This window comes from Bradysia coprophila, chromosome II, assembly GCF_014529535.1.
Source record: "Bradysia coprophila strain Holo2 chromosome II, BU_Bcop_v1, whole genome shotgun sequence".
In the NCBI taxonomy this organism is placed as follows: domain Eukaryota; kingdom Metazoa; phylum Arthropoda; class Insecta; order Diptera; family Sciaridae; genus Bradysia; species Bradysia coprophila.
In genome coordinates this window covers 10,006,731-10,032,094 of record NC_050735.1, presented here as the reverse complement: position 1 = coordinate 10,032,094, position 25,364 = coordinate 10,006,731, and the positions used below count along the sequence as shown (strand labels likewise).

The 25,364-nt window shown below is 33.9% G+C and overlaps 2 protein-coding genes across 2 annotated transcripts; one reads left to right on the top strand and one right to left on the bottom strand.

Annotated features, from left to right (window-relative positions):
* Positions 1-1,120: 1,120 nt before the first annotated feature.
* Positions 1,121-9,113, bottom strand: LOC119071736 (alpha-tocopherol transfer protein-like). Its single transcript, XM_037176770.1, has 7 exons — positions 8,886-9,113; positions 2,502-2,646; positions 2,271-2,430; positions 1,800-2,214; positions 1,679-1,733; positions 1,523-1,606; positions 1,121-1,458 (listed from the first exon to the last, which is right to left on the bottom strand). Exons 2-7 carry the CDS (start codon positions 2,644-2,646, stop codon positions 1,391-1,393), a joined length of 927 nt encoding a protein of 308 aa, XP_037032665.1. The 5' UTR covers positions 8,886-9,113; the 3' UTR covers positions 1,121-1,390.
* A 4,875-nt stretch (positions 9,114-13,988) lies between these two features.
* Positions 13,989-23,530, top strand: LOC119071729 (odorant receptor coreceptor). The gene is made up of 12 exons (XM_037176758.1): positions 13,989-14,171; positions 17,012-17,230; positions 17,295-17,377; positions 17,797-17,933; positions 18,005-18,130; positions 18,191-18,225; positions 18,294-18,392; positions 18,455-18,569; positions 18,649-18,832; positions 22,458-22,662; positions 23,046-23,201; positions 23,269-23,530. Exons 2-12 carry the CDS (start codon positions 17,012-17,014, stop codon positions 23,317-23,319), a joined length of 1,410 nt encoding a protein of 469 aa, XP_037032653.1. The 5' UTR covers positions 13,989-14,171; the 3' UTR covers positions 23,320-23,530.
* The last annotated feature ends 1,834 nt before the right edge of the window (positions 23,531-25,364 follow it).

Sequence of the window (25,364 nt, the reverse complement as noted above, 5' to 3'; positions counted from 1 at the left end):
CGTCTTTTTTTCCATTCAGGTGTTTACCGGCATAGTTATACAACAAAATGTTAGACTTACATTGTAAGTGCATGTCTTAAAAATGTCAGTGTGGAAATGGCCGGTAAATCACAGCGCACATATGAAATAGTTGAAATTTTTTTTTTTGTTTCATATGCCGTTTATTTTCAAATGAATTAATTACAATTGAACTCAAACCATCTTCTTCGGCTAGTATCAGCGTTTATATAAGGGCACCACAGATACATCCACAGTAGCTGACTCACCCACTTTTGTCGAATTCGATTATTCCTTTCAATAGTTTTAATCCAGAATCCAGATATTTCAATGGTTGCTCCAAGACAGTTTTCAAAGTTGTAGACTATCCAATCGGGATTCGTTTTTATTACGACGATATTAAACTAATAATTTCGAATTTTGTGTAAGATAATTTGCGGAGCAAAAAAATTTCACGTCTTTTCTCAAAGCCTACCACATCGGTAGTTGAAATAGAAAAGCAATATTTTTGACCAAGGTGGTAAGGTAGTCTCCACCACCGTTGAGTAAGTATATGGAAAATATATTAATAACGGATCTGAGGAACACTGGCTATGATTTATAATGTTTGCTACATACAAAGAGAACTTTTAGACGGTCATAATTTACACCATTTGGTCCGGGCAACATAATACTGTTTTCGTGTTGCATCGTTGTTCTGCAAATTTCGTCGACCGTCCGACAATACAACAAGGAGAGAATATTCCGAATTGGAAATTCCGAGCAATTCCACACTTAATGGTCTTAATTTGGAAAATGAAGTTTCGAAATTAAATTAACAGAATATTTCAACGTCTTTTGATAAATTCATCAGTCAAGGGACCTGATTCACCCATAAGGTGGGACCTAGTTGATTATAGTACAGTGAAGTAAAATATGAACTGAAAGATTTGGTAACAACCTGATATAAATAGTCATATCAAATGAAGTAACAGATTCCAGTAATTAATGTTGTTATTGTCAGTTTTAGTCAGGAAACAGCGTTCATTGAATCACCTTATTTTCTCAACAGAACATGGATGGGCAGGACATTTGATAAAAGTACAAGCAAACTATGTCTGAGAAGTATTTTTGCTTTTTTTAAAAATTTATTTTCCATAAATATTTACATAAAAAAGTACATAAAAACGTTGTGCGGCAAAGAGTGTGAGTATCTATGGAGTGTGGATATGAACGGTACAAATGAAATACACTTTTGGTATTATACGAAATGTCCCTTAAAAAATTCTAAACATTTTCGGAATGCAATTGCTGTGTGCGTGTGTGATGATTCATTGGCATAAATGTTTTTGTTTATTCGAATCTATATTTAAACGTTTAACTTAATACTGTATAGTTATCCTTATCAAAATTATTAGTCGATGCTAAGTTTACGGAAAGTGCCATCCATACCAAACAGGTCATCGGCAGTTTTGGGTGAACCTGATCATTACACATTGGAAATTCAGTAAAATAAAAGGGACAGAAAAACCAAATCAAAATTTACCTGGTCGTAGTGCTTCATTTGCTTTCGATTTTTCTTGTTCCTTGAACCATGGTGTGTACTCCTTAAGTTTGTCAAACCATTGGTCTGTGTGTAACATTTAAATAAAAATCTCATTAAATTTTCATGGTTCTGGATCAAAACGAAGGGCAAACCTACCGTTGATATCCTTAACTTTTCCAGCTTCACCACCATATTCATTCGGAAGCATTGCCTGTGGAAGGAAAATTTCATTTCAGTTGCTGTTTCACTTTAACACACCCACAAAAGAATGACTCACCTTCGGCACGAATTTATAAAGTGAATCGATGGTACTGTGAAAGTGGATACGTTGTCGGATCTTTTCTTTCAAGAACGGCCGCACAAAATTGATAATTGTGTCGACCAGCGGTGACACATTGATGATATGCACTTCTTTTAGTTTAACTGGGTAAGCCTCTTGAACACAGATTAAAAATTTCTTAACAATCGCTGGCGTAAATTTAGCAAAATGTCCGGGTGTAGCGACACTAGCATCAAAAATGTATACGTCGCCAGCAACGCCTTTTTGCTCCTCTAATAGACGAATATCACCTATCATCAGCACCAGTTTCATTATATCAGCCACATTAGGGGTGACTATTTCTTTGTCAACGCCACGGAGCATCGCAACTCTACGACCATTTGGTGTCAAGCCAGGAAGTACCGGAATGTGTCTGTAAGTAAATCGGTTGTTAAAATCTATGTGTGAACAATGATACTGTTAACGTACACAACATCGAAAAGACTCTTTAATTCCGGCTTTGACACGTCACGGTTGGCGAAGAATTCGGGAACAGCATTTCTCATTGTATAGTACATGTCCAGCTTCTTTTTAACCTTTTCAATACTGAACTTGCAACCACGTAAAAACGTTTTCAATCTCTGGTCATCTGTTCATTAAAAACCAAACGGAAAGCACATTAAACCAGTGAAAGGCGTTTCGCATTATGCATTTAATTACCCATGTCCTTCGGTAAATGTGGTTGTCTGGCCAACCATTCTCGTATAGCCAACACATCTTTGTCGATAGCGTCCATACTTTCCGGTTCGCGTAATTCCTGGCGAATCTTTGCGCTCATATCACCGCTTGGCTGAACTAGCATCATCTATTGGATGGAAAATATTTGCTTGAATTATGCCTTGAACTAAAAATTAAACTTAGACGGAAGAGAGTACAGTGATTTATATTGCGCTCTGTTTCGAAAATTAAAATCCAAAAAAATGATGTTAACATCATATGCGGTCAACGAGACCATTAACTTGAAACGAATTGCTGGAAATGCTACACTCACAACTTGATTTTTATTTAATTTAAAAATTACTAAAAATGCAGACAAACACAAAGAACTGGTTTCTCATGACAAAATGGCAAAATTAGTAAAAATGTGACTGAAAAAAAAACGTAATTTTCACAGTGACTCGTTCAGATTTATAGTCAAGTACAAAGTTCATCATCGGTGATGTTGTACATTAGAGTTATGGACGATAAACCTATTTCCAGGTTGGGAAATGATTGCACTTTAGAGAGAGAGAAAAAAATCAATTAAAGGGCTGAAGGATGTTTAATGGGCAATCACATTGATAGGAAGTGTAAGACAATTTTTAATTGCTTCCGTTAAAAAACTTAACGGACAGTAACTGTTACTTTAAGGTTAACAGGTTCAGTTAACGTAATCATTTAGCGATATTTTACACTTTTAAATTATCTGCAGAGGGTAGATTTCTATAAATAGTAACAGAGGCTACGGTATTTCATAAAATTTTGCCCGAAGTTAAGTTGCAACTTGTACAGTGTGTACGTGATATTCCTCAATATCAATGAAAAAGAAGAAGTAATATTATTGTGTGGGCTTCAGTGCAATTTATACGCATTGTTGATACGGTTGCACTAAATTTATTTCGAATATCTTGAAGGTTATCATGTCTACAACAATAATTTTTGTTTCTCAACAATTTTTTTTATTTTTATTTATAACACGGAAAAGCATATCTTGTTGACTTGCTGTGGTATAATAAATAAACAACGAAGTTTAAAACAGTTAATGATTTTTAATGGTTTATGGTTACAACCATTTTTTTTATTATTTTGTACGAATGGCAAAATTTTATACGATCATGCGAACTAAATTTACATTTTACTGGATTTCAGATAAAATATTTTTTTTTTGTTGTATGACTGGACATGACGCATCTAAAAAACTATTTTTAATGATTTTTTAATTTACTTATGTCTGCAAGAATTACTTAAAGTAAACTTAAATATTAGCAAAAGGCGAGGTGAAATTACCTTCGCGTTTATCGCTTATTTGTTCAAATCGGTGATTCTTACGAATTTTAAATATAGTTACAGATTTTGAAATTATTGAGAATCTCTAGGTGGCGATTCTCATGAATTTCAAAATCTGTAACTATCTTTAAAATTCGTAAGAATCACCGATTTGAACAAATAAGCGATAAACGCGAAGGTAATTTCACCAACGAGAAAAAAGTGAAATTCCCAAGTTTTCTGATTTGGGAGTTGTTGTGGTTTGTAATTGATTCCACGAGGATTTAGGAGTTAGGGACACGCTCGCAACAAGAATGAAACACCAACATAAAAAATCTACATTTTCGTTTGCTCTATAGACACATTTTATGTGGAATCATTTACAAACCACTATAACTCTCACTTCAGAAAATATGTCGAATTTCACATTTCCCTGCCTGTACATCTTGCCATTACATTTCGTACCATGATAAATGCAACAAGCTGCGAAATGTGGTTGTTTTCAGTGATTGATCGATTGTTTTGAGCGGTTTTGAACACCACACCGAGGTGACAAAAACTCGCTCATTCGATGGTAATATTCGAGCGTTTTTTAATTTGGGGTGAGCGTTATAAATAACTCGATTTACCAATATTTTCATCGAATTAGTACCAATTTGATAAAAAAATTAAAATATTAAAATTTTGTGAAAAGAGAAATTCCATTGGTTCCCGTTCATAAATTACATAATTGGGGGAGGGGAATATAAAGTGAGTGACCCACAACATTTTGTCAAGAAATGCCAAGAAAGTTTGAATATTCGTCACTGAGTTAAGGAACAGTTATTTATGCCTAAAAAAAACTCTATCGTCGAGGTGCATCAACGTTTTTCTAAAAATAAGTCAATGAAAGCTTCACGTTTACTCACTGAGTGAAGAAAATGAACTTTTTCATATTAAACATATCCACCATACATGAACGAAAAATTGTAAGGGCGATCAATGGAAAAACAGCTAGTTTATAGCTAATTTGTGAGAGAAAATATATGAAATTCTCTCGCAAACTCGCCTCTCTAAGGTTTTTATGCGTTGTACGGTAGTGTAGTAAGAATGGTTCGATTGATTGATCGATAAGTTTTCGTATGGGGGCTCAAACTTTGGGACAAAACCTTGCAAAATTCGTGAAGGATAAACTTGCTTCATTCACCACCCAAAACATGAAAAAGGTTACTTTTCGCAACATTAAATTTTACTCGTCATAGTGTCCATTTAATTGTAACCCTTACATCACTCGCTATGCAATAAATTTTGTAACTAAATTCTTATGATAGATGTCATCTATCATTAGAATTAAGGTCAATTCAATTTTCTCGAATGCTCAAATACATTTCCCCCCTTTTTATTACGTCTGATCTACAATCTCACAATCTCTTAAATTTAAACTAACAAAACCGTAAATCAGTTTCACTAATTACCAAAAATTGCAACCATTTGCGTGTCTAATGTGATGGTCATGACTTTAACGTTTTATCGAAGACACAACACCTGCATTCCGCGATGGTATAAAATTTTGTAACTTAATGAAAACATGCGTGTTAAATGTATATTATCTTCAAATATAATTTCCATACACACAAACTAACTTTACTCTTCTCATTAATGTATCCATAAAAAAATAAAAGAAATTCGACAGAAAAAAAAAGATTCAATGTCATCGCTTGGCAATATAATTACCATGCCCCATTTTCGTACAAACATTTTTTTTTTCGTTACATCATTTTTCTTTAGCGATACTTTCATAATAAAATGCGATACATAAGTGAACAAACCTTTTTCGTTTTAACTTAAATTAACCGAAAAAGTAACATTTGAACGTTGGATATCCAATTGGATATTATTGCCGATTCTTACAGAAATATGTTCAAAAACAAACAAAAGAAAAGGTCTTCCATCATCGTTCGTAATGTTTCTCAAAGACAACTTCGAGTATTGCATTTTCTTTGCCATAAAAAAGATTATTTCTCATGGTATAGTTATATAGCATGTGCGTGTAAAAAATCATTCATGGTTCTCCATTACTGTTATGAAACAATCGAATTAAAACTGAGCATTATTGCAGACTAGTAGTATCGCCTTGCCACTCATCTCATGCTATACCATTTTCAATATTCGAGACCCAAAGTGATAACAAAGAAATACTTGATGTCACTTCCGATAATAGTCGATAGAAGTGGAAGTGATTTCTATATTTCAACAAGTCTGGCTGTCTTTTGGATGTCAGACATCACAGAATGAAAAAACAAATAAGCAAAAAAATGTACTTGATACAAATGTTTCGTCTATAACCCATAATTTTTGCCAATGTTGGTAAATTTAATTTAAAATAGAGACGGCATTTATATTGCCATCATGACCGTTCATTCGAACGTATGTATGAATTTTTGTATATTATCCATTTTCTGTGATGTGTGAAAGCGAGTTTTTAATTGAAACTTGTTTTGATTTGCGTAATTCTCATTTTTTTTGTATTGTGTTAAAATGTTACTGTTTTGAATGATCATACATACATGCATGCATGCATGCAGTATATAACGCTATTAATGATATGTGGATTCGTCAGTGCATATAAAATGCATTTTTTAGTAGAATGGTTCTGTCTGAATGAAAAAATTGATTTTCCATCCAATTAAACAATATTGAAAGAAACATTCATTCTTTACCTATACCTGAGGGTCATATGTTTCGCAATTCAACCACAATAAATTCGAACGCATTCTCGGATATGAATAATTACACGCATTCTCGTATGAATAACTGACATTGCGTTTTAATACAAATTGATCGAAAAGTTTATTTATGTTGACTTTGAATTGTAATTTCATTGCAGCATATCATACTTAAACAAAACATATATTCAGGTGCAGTTAATGGCTCGTCCGTCGCGGATATGATTCAATATTCATAAATAATTGTACACGCATAACATACAAGCAATTCGGAGTTCTATTTTTAGTAAATCAATTTGTATACTTTCATTGACCTCAGAAAATCGGAAATAAGTTTATACGAACTAATTCACACCGTACATCGCTCTCAAAAAAACGTTTAACGCAAAAAGAACCGTTTAACCGGTAATATCGAATTAAATTTACCAATCGATGCATCAAAATTCACAAGTTGAATTCGGTCTGATCTTACATTGAAAACCGAATCAATTGTCACGCAATGGTTTGAATGAATTGAAATTCCTAACATGTTACGGAGGGCTATAACCTGTTATCTGATTGAAGGTCTGATTAAACTGGTATTATATAGCAAAAAGCACGTTTAAACAATTGAAGTAGAAGATTCGAAATTAGTCTTTTAAAAATATTTAAATCAAATGAAGTACTAGATCCGATAGTAAAAACGTCTGTGAAAGGTTATGGTAAAGGGAAAAGTGCGTTTCGTCGCTTACGTCAAATTATAGTTAACCAATCGTTCATACATCTAGACAATCGAAATCACTGATAAAGTTCTGAACACAACTTCCCGAAAGTGAACAATAAATTCTTTATTATGAGATATTAAAGCACAAACTCATCTCAATTTGTAACGGAAATTATGTAAATTGACAATTCAAAATGTATATGGATATAATGGACATGTGGACGAGCATAAAATTTACATTTACCGATTTGTTTTTGAACTTTTAGAGACTTCAAAATTCTTGAATGATTTTTGTCTAGATCGCTAAATTCTTACCGGAATTGAGGTGTGAAAATATCATTTCAAACACATTTTTATTGTTAAATTATTAAAATGATATTATACTCCCACGAGTAACAATAAAATTCGTCACAACATTTGATAATAATTTCGAATCATTTTATTCTATATAAGACCACAATAGCAAGATAAATAAATTCGGTAAAGTAGATGTCTGCCAACGACAAGTTCATTGTAAGTATTTTGCGGCGAATGTATCACTTTAGAGATCTCTTTTTCAAAGGCCTATCAATGTTCACGTCACGTTAATTGTGCAAACATTTCCGAATTTTGTTAAAAAAAAGAAATCGTGACTGTTCTCACAATTAGCACATTCTAAGTGAGATTTGTACAGATTTACGCGTTTTTGTAGAAACGACTAAACCTTTGCTGATGGCTATAGGAGAATGGAGTTTAGAAACTAAGGGTAAAATCTATTACAATTTAGGACTTTTCTTCATCAAAAGTCTGTTGTCACTGAATTATTTTTTCATGAACAAACTTCACTGCAGTGACATTTCATGGGAATGAATCAATATGAAGTTGTCACACAAAAAAAATAGTACAGTGAGAATGAAGTACTTTAAAAAAAGTAGCGCCTCTACAGGCCACCTGACTAGGCGAATATGTTCTGTTCTTGGCAACGATGGGAGGAATAAAAATTGAGCTCAAGCCAAAGTTTCTATTCTGCCGAGTATGCTAGGATCGAATGAAGTACTAGATTCAATAGCTATTTTAATGCTCTACGTTTGTTTACATTTACCTCCCAATCTTCTTTTACTTCATGCGTAAAGTATACAACTGCAAACGAAGCAAACTATAATGTTACACTGCTCTCACTATTCTCCAAAGTTGACTAGATTTTCGCGCTAATTAGACTAACACAATTTTTTTTTGAAATTCTGCCTTATGAATGAGTGCAATTAGCACGAAAAAAAGTGTATCATCACCATGATTATTACAAGCATTTCTGAACTAAAGTTGGTTGAAAATGAGAAGCTCAAGATTTGGTAACATACTTTGGTATTCGATCTGAGCAAAGAGGACTACGTGACTGCATTTATTGAGAAAATATTTTTCCTTTGTCCAAAAATTAACTTTGCAATGGGAAACCAAATACCAACATAATTCACAGATTCAGAGTTTATTGGGCAATGCAAAACATTTTTGTTTGACCGAAAGATCACTTAACGTAAATGATGCAACATTATGATATTATGCAAATGAATCACGGCTTCAATATACACAATATAATATGCGACATACAAAAAAAAATTGGTTTGCAAAATGCATGACTATACAATCACAAGCACATATATAATGAAACAAAAATAAATTGTGAATGCACCTTACCTTGATCGAAAATTATTTCCTAATAATGCACTCAAAACAAGAAAATACGAAATGCAGCTGAAAAAGACACGGTTCGTGTTCGCGATGGATAATATATGCAATTCTCTTTGATCTCGCACAGTCGAAATATTTTTTTCCCGTGATCACACACGTTATTATGCGCAAACAACGTAATTGTAAAGACTCCGAAGATTGTTTAACAAAGACTAACTGCTTTAACCAAATTTACAATTGTATATAATCGGTTCGGCGAATGATACTACTTTGTATATATATGTTGCTGTTGGTAAAAGGTGGGATAAGTAAGTGTCTCAACGAGAGTGTATTTTGTCCGAATTGTAGCAAATGAGAGTGGTTTTTTCAAAAGAGATTGGTAAATCCACAGGTCTAGCTAATGATCAATTCCAAGTATAAGTTATATGTTTTTCAACTGTTGTCGCAGACAAAGATTTTTATTTTAAAAATTTTCAATATTACGATTTAAGTACGATATGTGTTTCCTAAAATCATCGTCTAAACTTAGAATGGTATTTTCCAATTTGTTTAGATTTTACTACGAAAAACCAAAAATGTCTTTGAGTCTTGCTATTTTCAGGTTGTTAAATTTTACAACCAAAAGTAGTAACGGCTGAGCTTCTGAAGTAAACTTCACTTACTTATTTGCAACTTCACTCACAAGATTTCTGAAAAATATTTTTCTTCGTTTCACATTGCTTGTGAGGCCGAAAACGAAAGAGTAATTTTGCGTTGATGGGATTAATAATATTGCTGCCTTTTCCTTTGTTTTGTTGGTTTTATTGGTTTCCAGTAAAAAGACCTCAGTTAGAAAACATGTCTTTATTCAAAAAGATACTTTCGCAGACTGTAATTTCGACTAGATCGAACAATTGGATTGCACAACCAACACACCTCCTCAAGCCAAGTGCCTTGTAATTCCTACCTCCTTTACTTCAAATTACAAAAATTCAATACTGTAGTGCCACTATTGTCTTCCTTTACTTATCCTTTGTGAAATGCCGTGTCTTCAACTTGTAAATCGATTATTTGGTCAAATTCCTATGAATTTGTAGAATCCATGTGAATCTCTGGTTAATTCCGTAATTTCGTGTAAGTGATTCCGTTTTGCGTGTCCGTTGTGTATAGCTGTGTCATCATATAACTTCTGAATTTTCGGTTAAATTCAAATAAGTTCTGGGAAAATCTGGTGTCTGGTAAAATCTCTGGTATCTGGTAAAATATTTGGTGCCTGGCAAAATTGCTCGTGTGTTTGTAGCCTAAAACGTCATTAACAGTGCATCGCTTTACTGTCTATAAAGAGTCTTTATTAAAGACGTAACATAACTGTCGATTAAGTTATGACAATTCTTCTAATCTTGTCTTATCGATCAATTGTTATAGGCTAAGGCTACTCTTAAAAGTTCATATAATCTCTGTAAAAACTATGATTGGACCGATAACCTAACCTGTAGTACTCTCCCTGAAATTTCTAAAATTGAAATGGTTTCTCTAGTCAAGACCAAATTTTTCTACTCACGCCACGGCCAAAAATTTGCCCATTGTAGAAAGAAAATACACCCACCGCCAGCATTATGCCCAAGAATATGCTGAAGCCATCGTTACTCTGGACATTTCTTCGTTTGGTAATGAAAGAATGGATATAGCGATTTTCACTTATAAATTGACATAAAGCAGCTTTATTAAAGCTTAAGAACTTATTCTTATAAAATGTGTGGGGAATGCATTCATAAATCATAAGTTTTACGTCAACTTACTGCTTTGCCCACGTCAAATTACTGTATACCACTTAAGCAATACAACATAGTCTCTTATTCCTCTCCGTTTCTTCTCTCATTTCGTATGCTATTTCAAATAAAATGGCAAATGAGATAAATCAGAGAAACCAAGAAGAACATCTTAGATACGAAAGTGGAATTTTGTACCTGTGCGAAACAGTAATACTGAAACTGCTAAATACAAATCCCGATGGTAGTCGCAGACCAGGAAGACCGAGCGAGATGGAAAGATGCAATTGAGTCTGATCTGAAAGTACTAAGAGCGACTGGAGAACGTTGGCGCGGAATAGGTCCGATTGGAGAAGATTGCTGGAAGAGGCCAAAACCAATAGTAGGTTGTAGTGCCCACCTAAAAGGAAGTAAGAAAGCGAAACAGTATATTTATAGGTTAAAATCCCAGTCTTCCTACATATGTGTGCGTTGCACCCTGTGAAAGTAACAAACAACTAAAGAATGATAGAAAAGTCAATTAAACTATTTTTCAATTTACAAATTTCGGCGAAAGAGGGTGGATTAGTCACTTTCAACAAAGTCCGTTTCCTCGAAAGATCTTGCACGTAAAATATCAAAATGTTATACGAAATGAAAATTCACACCGAGAACTACAGAAACTATAATGCATAATAAGACTAACCTATAGCACACGACAAACATATCACTGATAGTAACCTCATCGGTTACTTTTTTTGTTCTATAAATATTTTTAACTGACTAACCAACAGTAACTACTTCAAATGAACATTCACTAATCAGAACATATAATTTACTCTATAAGGAAACGCAGGACAGAGTTCAACGCTTATTTTTGTCATAGACGGCGAAAAAATATGCCGTCCGTAACAGGTATACCAGTATGAAATTCATAGGTGTATTCAGTACTAAATATTTTCAACTGAATATAATGTCCTCCAGAACTGATTGATTTTTAAAACGATTTCAATATTTCCCTTCAAATGTCATTACCATCAAACTGTAAATACCAATAAAAATGCATTCAACGTTACAGTAAAAAGGAAATTTTTTAATTTATTGCCGTTCATTGTTTTGTGAAACCGCAAATTTTATCTTTATCGCGGTTTTAATTAATTTCATTGATTAAAAACTGCATAAAATAACACGCATGAAATAAAAATGAGTGTAATGTTTAATTAGAGCGGAAATTTATTCGTTTTTGTTATGGTATCTATACACCTGTACTATGCTCATGTACAATACTGCTAGGTACTTGCGCTGCAGGTATTCACCAAAATTTTGTGTACTAATGACCCGAAGTAGAATATCATCGACTAATTCGTTGTAATTGCATTAAGATCAGTTACAATGAATTTTTAGAGAACAAGTGTTCATACGGCTCGAATTCAACACAGCAAATTGACCAAGAGTTTAAAAAAAACCTAATTGCTCAATTTGTTTTAACGGATCGCATTGTTTGGAAATGTCGTTTAGGTATTTTTAGGAGCTAATCGGAGTCAATTTACAAAGGAAAAGGTGAAAAGTAAAATTTTCAAGTGGTTATCTATGGCGAAGACATGTTCAATAAACACATGAAAACAAACTTTATGGATGATGGATCAGGGTTGCCTTTTACATTTTGAGCGACGCGGGCACTTTAAAAAATAAATTCATTTTTGTTCTTGTTGTTTTGGGCGCCAGTCGTCATTCTTTTTTTTTGGCACCACTGGCCCAAAGAATCAATATGGAAAAGGCGGTACTGGGTGGCAAAACCTCAATTCTTAAAAACGCCGAAAATTATTAAAAATCTTCAAAAAAAATTCCTATAATAGGATTTGTATTAGATTCACATGAATGAGAATTGAGTATCAAACTTTGTTTTTGTAATTTTTCTAACGGCACCCATGGAAAATCCAAAAATTTTACTCCAAACCTTGGGATAAATACATTTCAGTGCCTTTATTCGCCAAAATATTTTCACTAATTTTCTCAAATTTTCACGATTTTCTCAAATTTTCGTGAATTTTCCCAAAAAGTTTTTTGTGAAAATTTGAAAAAATCGTTAAAATTTGAGAAAATTAGTGAAAATTAGGCACTGATACATTTTATCACCATACATGACGCACCACGTTACCTAAGGCATCTTTGGCTCTCGGTGACTCGTTCATGTTCCTGTGGATTGGACGTAGAAAAGTAAGAAGTCATATATTCACCATCTAGCAAAGATCACGATACGACAAAAATATTTGGAAAAATATGAGAGACATGACGACTCGTGATTTTTACTCGTACTCATTTTTTCATAGAAAAATGACGCCCTCTACAGTGCAGATTAAGCAATGAAAGTAGAGAACAGGTATGGTCGATCGCCGAATTCGTCTTAAACGCACTCACATTTTATGTCAAAATAATATGAAAATGAGTGCGTTTAAGTACGAAAATCAAATTTTTATGTCCTCCGGGCGGACAATAGACCATAACTGTTTTACACTTTCATTGAGATTAAGTGCCAAGAGTAATGTGGATATCGAATGTGCACATTCCATGGAACAAGTTGGATTTATAGGGGTTGGTAGGGAAGTATTAAAACCGATAATTCTAAAATAAGAAATGACAGCAGAAAATGAAGAATTGATCGTCAAAAATTGAAATGATCAGTCTAATTACATGTCGATTATAAACGTTGAATAGATGGCTTTTTATGTTTCTCGAACTTGATTACTAAAAATTCTAAAAATGGAACGAAATTGTCAGTCCTAAGTGTTAAGCCACAAACACATGGCATATTTCTCAAAGAAGTCGTTCGTAAGTGACGTATAAGCTATTTCAATTCAGTCAGGGAACCCATATTCCAAAATGGCGGCAGCAAGTTTTTTAATTTGAAAAAATCTTGTTACAAAAAATGCCGCCAATAAATAAGTAATCTTCAGTGGCCCAAATTATTTTATCGATTTATTGAAAAGGTCAAACTTTGTGGTGACACACCCTTACAAAGAAATTATAAATTGTGTCACGACGATAAGTTGCATGAAATCTCAACTGCTGCGACGCCACGTATGTACTTTTTTCTCATGAATTAAATAAACTTGAACTCCATTCTAACAACAATTTATGTTGTGGCCTTGATAGATATACCTATCCACGTGAAGTGTCCGTTTCACCAAAACGATATTTTAAATCAATATCGCCTAAGTCCATTCCTATTAGAAACTTATTTTCCATTTACGGTATAATGGGAACATCTGTTCATCATATACATAACCCAGACATCGTGGGAAAATCCTTGTGATTGGGCCACGCGTTCAAACAGGTGCGGAAACTTTAAATTCTACTATATCGGTTTAAGATACCGATCGGCATCGGCAATTGCCGTCAAGTTCTTGAACGGAAAGGAACTTTATTTTACTAATTGCTCATTTGTATCCACTAAATCTAAATCAAACAAAGTTTCACTGTTTGATACATTTTGTTTTTTGTTGAATTAGTTGAATTAGTCCATGAATGAAATTTGAAAAGTGAAAACTACATTCAAACGACAACGGTAAATGATGCTCTAATTCGATTTGTGACTTAATCAAATAATTAAACATAATTAAATCTGAAGAAAGGGGTATAATGAACACAGTGTACGCTTGATTTATTTAAGTGAACAGAAATTGAAATATATTTGGAAGATTCTGATCTTTCGGACTTGTGGAATGTATCTTGTATTATATTACAATATTTATCTGCTATCGACAACGACGACAATAATAAGTAATGAACTCATTGCCATGTTTTCTTATATAACTGGATAAACAAACATATTGAAGTGATAGATTTTGTACCAAACACTAGGAGGTGCTTTCCTCATATGATCATATGAAGTACCAGATTTAATCGTTTTGTTACGATACTCTTTTCGCTTCTAGTAAGGTTTAGGGCTAATTGATAATTGATTAATCAGATTATTAATTCCGTGGAATGTCAACATATTTTCATTTTCTTTCTTTATGCTTCTTCAGTTATTTTATGTTACCTTAAGTAAGACGAAAATTTGCCTTACAGTTTTGTGAGAGTTCGAATGAACGTAAGAAATCAAAAGAATACTTTGCAATCAAAAAAAGAAAACGGACATTGCATCTTTGAAAGAAAATGAATAAAACGTTTAGAAATGTATTTTGATTTCACGCGCGATCTTCTTAAATTGAAATGTGGATGAAGAATTAAGAATTAATATTAATTTGGATTTCGAACGGTACCGAAAGTCAAAATTGCGGCTTGCTATAATTTTTCGAAAGACACATGGGAAGGAAGAACTACCAGAAAAACTCAAATTTTTCGCATTTTTACTTCAGTTTCAGTTAAAGATGAAATCCCCAATTTACTGATCAGTAACCAAAGATACTACGTTTATCTAGCTTTCGATTTTCATTCATTCATCGTTTATTTTCCCATTTTGCCAGTGTAGCCTTTATATATTTCGGTCTCGTATGCTAATATAATGCTTCCTAAATTGAGTTGAGACACAGTTCACAGTTCATGTGCAAAACGATACTTACACAAGTTAAAAGATGATTGAACAGGAAACGAACTATTGTAGTCAGGAGAATGTGGAAAATCCATTTATCGATGTGATCTGTCTATAACGATAATCTTGCATTTATCACTCTGTTGAAAAGTGTTTATCACGATATTATCAGTTCTCGGCAGATAAAATAGCGTATGCACCTCTGTCAAAAAGGTTTTTACATGCTTTTGTTTTCCCTAGGGTGAAAGTGGCTTATTATACGCCTAGGGAAAACAACAAATTTGGTTTAGGTTTCAAAAGCATGTAAAATCCAATACAAAACTCGGGATAAAAGTTGAAAAGTCTAGTTTTCGTGTGTTTGTTGACTTCGCATCGGATCAACAAAATTCACACGAAAACTCCACTTTTCAACCTTTTATCCCTTGTTATGTAAATAAATATTGTTAACGATTTGGATATGTTTTCGGATCGTCAAAAAGAAAAAAAAACATTTTGGACAGAGGTGCATAATCAACAACTACATAATGACAGATTGTGATGTTGGTATCAATGACGATAAATGAAATTTTTCCGAACAAGGTTTCACTAATATCAAAAATTGTACTCAATAAAACAAAACTTCAATCGAAGCCTAAGCAACAGTATTTTACATGACTAGGGATAAAAAGATGAAAAGTAGAGTTTTCATGAAATTTTCGCAAGGGGCACATCTTTGACACTTGTGATAATTTTTATTTTCGCAGAGCTTCACAAGTAAAATACCTTACGTAATTTACCACGAGGGATTACAGCCCCCGCCTTCGGTTCTGGTTACAAACCTCCCTCTCGGCAAAATTAAAATCTCTAAACAAGGACGTAATGTACTATTACATGCTAAGGGCGTCGAAAGTCTATTGTAGTCATTGCAACAAAAATCGTCTTGGAGGTACAAAATACACAATATGTATACAGCACAATATACTATTGTCACTTAAAAGAAAAAAAGTAGAAAATTGCTGGAAGGAAAATGCTTGCATTCCATTATTCATAGACATTAACAAATTAATTAAACATGCCTAAAAACATTTACAAAAAATGAAATTAAAAATTTGACCATTTTTGATGTCTACTTATCTTTTGAATCAACTCTTAAATCTTTAATGACTAACTTAGGTAATCTATATTGAAATAACATTCCGTAAAAAGCTTAATTTCGTTGTACAGGAAATGTGTATTGAAATCAGGAGGTAGAACGCAAATTATTGTTCAATTATCAAAATCGTCATCATTAACTCAAGGTATCGTTACCAGCCGCGAGTAATTAAAATATTTATGGAAATATCGATTTTATTCAAACGTACATTGTGAATCTTATGCCATGTTTAATAAAAGAAACGTAAAATTTCATTTTGATTTTTGCATCTCCAGGAAAAAACTTTTACTACCTGCCCCATGCGAAAGTTGAACATTCCATAGCAATTTGCCCCATGCGAAAATGATCTATTATATGTGGACTATTTTCGGTTCATTTTTTTCATTTTCCTATGTGAAAATCAACTCTAGCATGGGGCAGGTAGTAAACCAGAATACATTGGGTGATGCTAGGTACTTCATTACTTCGGAAACAACTTTGTGATTCTCACAAACTCATTAGGGTGTTTTTCAGCAACTTGCTTCGGCAACTGTTTTTATGACAAGTTGTTTACACACTCCACACTTATCGAAGCCTGTTGCTCAAAAACACACTTGGGAGTTTGCTTTTATCACAAAATTGTTACTTCATGTAATGAATTACTTACGCATCAACCAATGTAACCCACTATTTCCTCATAAGTTCATTTTTTACTTATATGTAGGCGAAAAATAAACTATAAATTAATAATTTTAACTAGATGCAAGTACAACCGCAAAAGGTAGCAGGCCTTGTAGCCGATCTGCAGCCAAACATACGATTAATGAAGTTTTTTGGCCACTTCTTCTGGCGATTTTCAACTGGACCAGTTCTTCTAAACAAAGCATACTCAGCAATACACTTAGCACTGTTCTTAATTCAATATTTATGCATTCTGATCAATTTAGTACTGAATACCGGTGAGGTCAACGAACTGACGGTAAAATTTGCTTAATGTGAATAATAACACCAGGTACTGATTTAAAAATGTTGCTTTGATTCAGGCAAATACCATTACCGCTCTACACTTCTTTCACTGCATCGTAAAGTTCTGTTATGTAGGTGTACATTCGGAGGAGGTTTACAAGTAAGTTACTTTTGCAAGGAATTCTGACATGATTGTACTGATAAACTAGCAAATAGGGTCAGCGTACCAGTTCACGGATATGTATGAGTGCCCGGAGCAACTATTGATATTTCATTGAAAAACCTTATTTATGAATGAAAGAACAATAGGTGTCTGACATGTGTGGGAACCGGCACGTCTACCCTACTTTTCACAACAAACAAACCAATAGTTTCACAATAATTTAAATTATTAATTGAAAAATCGAAATCGTAAAAATATTACTACAGTCATCCTCATACACGACATTAAAAGCGACGAAAAATACGGTCCACTCGCAACATCATGAATGAATGATTCCATTAACACACAATGTTCTGTGATTGTGAATACGGGATATCTCTCTAACGTACAATAACGATAAAATGTTTTAATCCAAGGACCTTCAACATATGGAATCACTCGAATCACCATCCTCTATTCGCTGAATCTAACGATCGCTTTCACAGCATATCGTTGGTTAAGCAAAGAAAACTACTTAAGACTATAATGGCACTATGCATTTTCGTTGTAGTGGGTAAGGATTCATTAGACATTCCATATAACATGAGCAAATGATTGTTTCTAATCAATCGTCTATTACATCAGCCTGGACTACCATAACCTTCTTCGGTGAGAGTGTTAAGGGAGCGTTTGATAAGTCAACGAATGAAACGTATTTCATCGAAGTACCTCGGCTACCGTTTAAATCGTGGTATCCGTGGAACGCAATGAGTAAGATAATCAGTGTTGGTCATTCAGCAGTTGTAGTCACAAAATATCTTTAATTTTCAGGTGGATTCATGTATTACATCAGCTTCGCATTCCAAGTATTAAAGAACACCTCTAGAAATCCGTTCCCTTTATCTAAATCAAATTCTATCCATTCTATAATTAGGTCTACTTTTTGATGTTCTCAATGACAAACTGTAATTTGTCCGATGTAATGTTCTGTTCCTGGTTGATATTTGCATGTGAACAACTCGTCCATTTGAAGGTACACTCAAATTGGACCTGAATTTTGTTCCCATTTTGTTACAAATCGACTTTACATTCAAGGAAATCCTTAAAAGTCTTATGGAATTGTCGGCGTCGTTGGACACATATCGCCCGAATTCGCAGACACTTTTCCGCAATTCATCTGGCAATTCTAAAACCGAATTGATAAATGATGGTAAGATCACCAGTGGTGACTCACCCTGCAAGAACGTTTTCAATCATCATCAATTTGTCATATTTTTCTGTTTGTACAGACGAGGAATATGCAAAATCAAATGGCCTTTACACTTCGAAAGCGGATTGGGGCTCACAATTTAAAGCATCGTCTGAATTGCAAAATTTCGATCCGAATAATCCGAATGGTTTGAGTAGTAGACAACAGATGATGGTACGTAGTGCCATTAAGTATTGGGTGGAGCGACACAAGCATGTTGTAAGGTGAGTTAATTACATTTTTGATGTTTTGTCTTCGTGAGTTTCCAAAATTTTTTAGTTTTTTTTTTAAATAAATCGGAACCAACGCTTCAAAAAACTTAAAAATATCATCAGCTTTAAATCTAGGTTAAATGTTAGATGACACACATAAATCAGTGTGTCTTTTTCTGTGTCTTTCTCACTATGTACTTTTGAATGACAACAATCGAAAATTAATAGGAAACAAATTCAAATAATCCAAAGCCTTTGTCTGATTAAATTTAACGACTAGGTACTGTCGTTACTCGTTAACGTCCTTTACATAATTTATAACTTTTTCAAAGTACTCCGTACCGTCCCTTATAAATAGTTCTTTAATATCTACTGGTTATGTGTAACGATGAACATCCACCCATACGATATACACAGGTACGTATCATACACCGACGAAGTTATTATTAAACTTTAGAATCGATGTTCTGATTGATTTGTTGAGTGTCTGAGACTTTTACATTTGAAAATAATTAATTCATAACGGCAATACGGCCTAGGTTATTACCTGGCCTTTTTTTTGTATAAATTAATGAAAACAATCGATTTCTCTAATATCCAATGCGTGTAACGTTTGTCATTGTTATACTTTTGAACTTATTTCATGAACAATTTATGTTTCTAATGGGAAAACGGTTTGAGATTTTCAAATTAATTCAATTAATTTTAGGGGAAAATAAATTTGGAAAAATTTTGAAAATTTTAGGAAAATTCGTGGAAATGTTGGAAAACTTATAAGAATATTGTGTATTGTTTTCCCAAAAGTAGCCCATTCTCTTATTTCTGTATAACGTACATTTAGTCTGTGTAGATTCAATAGTTATTTGTTCTCCATGAGGAGAAAAAGAAACTCCAAACAAGAGCGAAATTCGCCCGACACATAATTTTTCCGAAGAAAAACGGTGAAGAACTGTTTTTATCCACGAAACAAACACATCAATTTTCATGCCTTGGGAGAATTTTTCTCGTAATTTAGGCCCTCAGGCACTTCGTTCAGGCTACAACTCGCAAAATTGCCTAAAATCTACCGTCCACAACATATATGTCTATTGTATAGCCATTCTTCAAAATCAAAGCAAAGTCGCAAAGTTGCAAAGACAAAAAAACTCATTTTCGAGAAATTAGTTATTTACGTATCTGTTGTGGACGGTATATTCTAGGCAATTTTGCGGTTGACAAGCGACAAGCGAAAGTTCCTAAAATAATCCGTCCACAACAGATGCGTTTACAACTTTTCATCCTGAAGGCCTAAATTACGAGAAAAATTCCGTAATTTATGCCCAAGACAAGAAAAAAAAAATTCTCACTCGAATTGTCAGAGAGAGCGTCAACAAAGCGCCATCTTCTCATCACACTTGAGTGGAGAAAATAAGGTTGTTCACGCTGCAAAAACGCACTGACAGTGCTATGGCTGCATGGATGAAATAGTTATTTGTTACCCGAGTGAAGAAAAATAGGAAGTTTCATTTCGAGGATGTTTGTGGCCAGAGCAATCTTTCAGGCTTCGGGGGCGAAAATGTAGTCAATTTTGGATTTTTTTTCTCGAGTAAAAGAGACGAATTGCATGAAGAATTACATACGTACCAGTCTTGGATGATGGATTTTAGTTACAACTCGCGAAATTGTTTAAAATCAATCGTCCGTAAATAATCATTGCCTTCTTGTTTTCGTCGTAGCGGTAGCTTACCTAGAGGAATTATGACCCGAAATTCATGGTTTTCGTTCATTGTAACCATTCACAACATAAATAGCGTCAATACAGACAACGTACACTGTAACGAAAATTTTCACGGGATCAGTATTATTGGTTTTTTATCCCAACCATTTCTCACCTGCATTTTCATCATAACAGTCATCTGTTATCGACAACCACGACAAAAATTCACTAATGTGATCCCTTTCTCTTCTTATATAGCAAAGTACGTGTTCAGAAAAATGAAGTATTTCCATGTCTCAAAAAATACTTAGAACAAATCAAGTAATAGATCCGGCAAAGCTGTTTATTATTCCACCAATATAACTATTTAAGTTCTAAGCTGAATTATATACGAGATAAGAGTCTGTCAGGAGCGAATCTATTTTTCTTTTAACTTGAAGCACCAACCATATTGTAAAAGATTTCTTGAAGTGGAAAGTAGCAACTAGCGTAGAGAGTAGTAAATTGTCTCATCGATTGTAAATTGTCTCATCGAGTGTAAATTGTTTCATTATGACTTTATATTGCTGATAAAATTGTAGCGCGATTTTGAGGTTGTAAATTTACCAATGAGATAAAAATGCTCATACTTGACAAATTGACAAACTGTGCGGAGTGTGAAGCCTATGCAATTTTTCTGATTAGTGAAATACAACTCGCAACAATAATAATTCAAAGTAGTCAAATACTGTGTTTTATTTTCGGGAAGGTACCTAGTTATATTGGGTCTTCCATTATGTACATTGTACATTGTGCTTACGCATAGGCTGATTCGTTCATCAACTGCTCTAACTTATAATTACTTAAACAGAAAAACGTAGGCCAAGGAGGACAGGATCAAAAGAAGAAGACAGAGTGTGGGACGCCACTGATACAATATTGAGTTAATGCGAACGGGTCGATGCTTTACAACCAAAGTTCTATGTGATTTTAAGCTCATTCGTAATTCTTTTGTGAAGAGACTTTTGAGTTTCTTTACATTCAATCTTCGTAACTCTATCCACTCACACAAAAAAAAAACAGTAATATCGTGTTCCTAATCACAAAAATTTCTATTTGTCTTATCAGTCGCTTTTTGTTTGTATTATTTACGGTAGTAGAGAACACTCGAAAAATCTGTTTCGTATTAATTCCACCACTCAAAGTTTTACTTAAAAAATTTGATTTTGAACAATGATTGATTTGCAACCAAAAGCCTTCTTGATAGTCTTCTGTTTTGTCGAACTTCTTCTCCGAATCTCAAGTTTAAGTTTCTACTTCTCGTGGATTTTGTTTGTTTCCATCGTATTTTTCGTTCCACCATTTTTTTTGGAAAAATATTTTCCCATATTTTCTCCCCACATTTTTCATAATTTTCCAAAAAAAAAAATTTTTTTTCAAATTTTTAAAAACGTTTGAAAATTTGGGAAATTATGGGAAAACGTTTTCATATCATCGTATCTATCATAAAACAGTAGCGCCTCTCTTTTCATTTCTTCCATTCCACGCTTAAGACTGAGGTTACTGATAGCATAGAAAACTATGTGGAACGAACAAAACTGCAGAACTAAAATATTCGTGTAAGCCTTAGGCCGAAGACACACAGAACAATTTTACGTTGACAATTTGCACATAGAAAACGACGAATGTTACAAACATCCCGGCCTGATACGATACGGTTTCGTTAATTGTGTGCAATAATTACGAATCTTATCTCTAAACTCAAAATTAGCTGTATAATCTTTTACGCAATCGCATTTAGCGGAAAGCAGAACATACCATAAAAGCATTAGTCCACTGTGGATGATGCAATGCCAGTTATTGCAGTCTTCGTTGTATTTTAATTTTAAATTTTTCTGAAAATATTTTCTGAAGTCATTTAAACGGTTAACTCTAACAATTTCAATGTTGTTCACAATAAAGATTAACGGCTGCCATTGGAGAGACTTACGGAGGAGCTCTACTGCTACACATGTTGACATCAACCATTTGTTTGACTCTGCTGGCTTATCAGGCAACCAAAGTCGACGGAATTAATGTGTATGCATTTTCAACGATCGGATACTTGGTGTATGCGTTGGGTCAAGTATTCCATTTCTGCATTTTCGGAAATCGACTTATTGAAGAGGTTTGATTTGTCCAACAAATTCTTATCTCATCTATACAAAGCAAATATTTGAGTTAGAGCATTTCAGCGTACAAACAACGCACTTCAAGCAAAAGTGCTTCGAATGACATTTGCCAGAATACTATTTTGTATGAAAAATATTTCCAATTTGTTTTACAGTGCCGAAATTGGGTTTTTACAGTGTTTTACAGTTTACACACTGTCAAATTTGAATACCCTATATAGAGTACCACCCATGCTTGAAGTGCCTTGATGAAATGCCTAAAGTTATTTTCTTTTCAAATAATGAACACCAAGCCACCAAGATCATTCGAGGCTTGTGTAACAGCACAGACCTATTTCTATTAAAATATCGGCACTCTAACGTAATTATTCCATAATAGAGCTCATCAGTAATGGAAGCTGCCTATTCCTGTCACTGGTATGACGGGTCTGAAGAAGCTAAAACCTTTGTGCAGATTGTTTGCCAACAGTGTCAGAAGGCTATGACCATTTCCGGTGCAAAGTTTTTCACCGTTTCGCTGGATCTGTTTGCATCGGTAAGGGATTTCGTTTGTGTTTTCGTTTCGAATGAAACATTTAAATACAAAAAATTATCCTGTAAAGGTTCTGGGAGCTGTGGTCACCTACTTCATGGTGTTGGTGCAATTGAAATAAATTCTATGTGGCAGATTGTTTGCTCAATGTAAATGCATTCAAATATTTATAAGATTTGAGTGCTGGCCGACATAAATTCTAACACTTAACTTGCTATGAATCACCACTTTGCAATGAAAAAAAAACTTAGTTCCTAAGGCAGATAAAAACTAAAGTGAATTTAATTGAATAAAAATAAATAATTTTTGTTGTTGTTAACACAGAACTCAATATGAACATTTTACGTATATTGTTGAAATAAATTTATTTCTGTTGATTATATTTTAAGAGAAATACATCGAACGGTGTTTTCATTTCAACTTCGAACTATCCATATCCGTTTAGACCAATTAACAGGACACCAAATCAAAAAAAAAAAATCAATTTACTCCTCACATTTGTTTATTTCGGCATAATAAAAATTCAATTTCGACATCAATCTGATTCCACCGCACCATCAATTCATATATGATTTGATCTACCATACCACGGCGACTTAATATCATGCTGATTCTGTTGGGCCAATGCATTCGCTCGCATCAATTTCGCTTCGCGTATCTCGCGAATCCGTTTCTGCCGCAATATACACAAATAGATACTGGTTCCAGTCATGAGAACGAACAGAACGATGAATACGATGGCGGTTACAATCCAGGCGTTGGCGTTTTGATGGTCACTCATTTTGAAAATTCAGATATTTTGCACTACTTTTGTGTGATGATAAGGAGAAGTGAATTCTTCCACCGTTCCACTAATTTATGTTACTCGATCTGAATACAGTTAATTGTAAAAAACTAGAAATATGGAAAATTATGTCAACATTCCCTTTCTAATCAGAAACATTTTTTTGTTTATCTGGACTTTTGATATTAATTGTAAATCCCTTGTTATCAGTTTGTGGTAGTCTTTATTATGGAATGAAAATCAGTAATATTCATAAAAAAAAATTACGTATATATAAATGTAGACATCTTTTAATGCCTTATGTGCTGACAGGGTGTCGCGTGAAAATAATAATTTTGCTGTGCTTCACTGTGATGTTTCATTTATGTACGTGTAGTTGAGTATTATACTCAAGATCGCTGGTCGCTGACATATCATGTCTGGGTGCCCATATTGCCCATGTAATTTGTTTACATCATGGAGAAATTCAAAGAATGGTAACTCATCCGTCGATGTAGAAAACGCATAAAGCCAAGCTGTCAGGCACATGTACGTTTAGACTGTTATGATGAGAGAGAAGGAACTATATATTATAGTATTAAAAGATAGTGGAAGATAGTGTTGACATATCACCCATCGAGATCAGTTAAATTAACTGGTATTTTCCTCTGTTTTTTACGCTCTTTTTTAACACACATATGACAAATTCTTATGCGAAAATGTGCAATGACAAGTACCACAAGGCAACCGGTCTTCGAAACTCTCGCTCTGATCATATAGTGTTAACGGAGAGTGATTTCGATTAACCTAACTTACCAATGTAAAAATGTCAGAAGACCCACATAAAGTTCGTATTTCGAAAATTCGAACTTTGAATTTTGATTTAGGTACATTTTTAACACTGCCCTCGAAGCCAGTTTAATTTGATTGATCTTTTATTATTCTTTATTCATCCAATAACCTCTTTACAACAAAATAACAATTTTCTGAGATTCAGCCTTTCGAGGGCTTTACAGCAGCTAAATAAACGTCTAAGTGATAAACCGAGTAGCTAGATACTCTTTAGGACGTGAAGGGAAAACGATGGGAAAACCTCCATTTGAAATTTGAACTAAAACTAATATCACAGCACCGACCCATGAACATCTCTATGGTCACATAGAGGTATCCAAGCACAAAACGTTCTCCACCGCAATGGACACTGGTCAACCATTGCAATCGCTCCTAAGATCAAAAACAAGCTCAACTTCGCGCAAGTTCCCTGATGAGTGGAAACTCAGATAGCACACATCTCTGTTCAAATCTATTAGCTGTCTCTTTCATAAATGACGCGATTGTCGGGTAATGAGTCCATTGATGCAGTAGATTCGTTGGGAACCTCCATGGTAGTCCGTTGATGACTT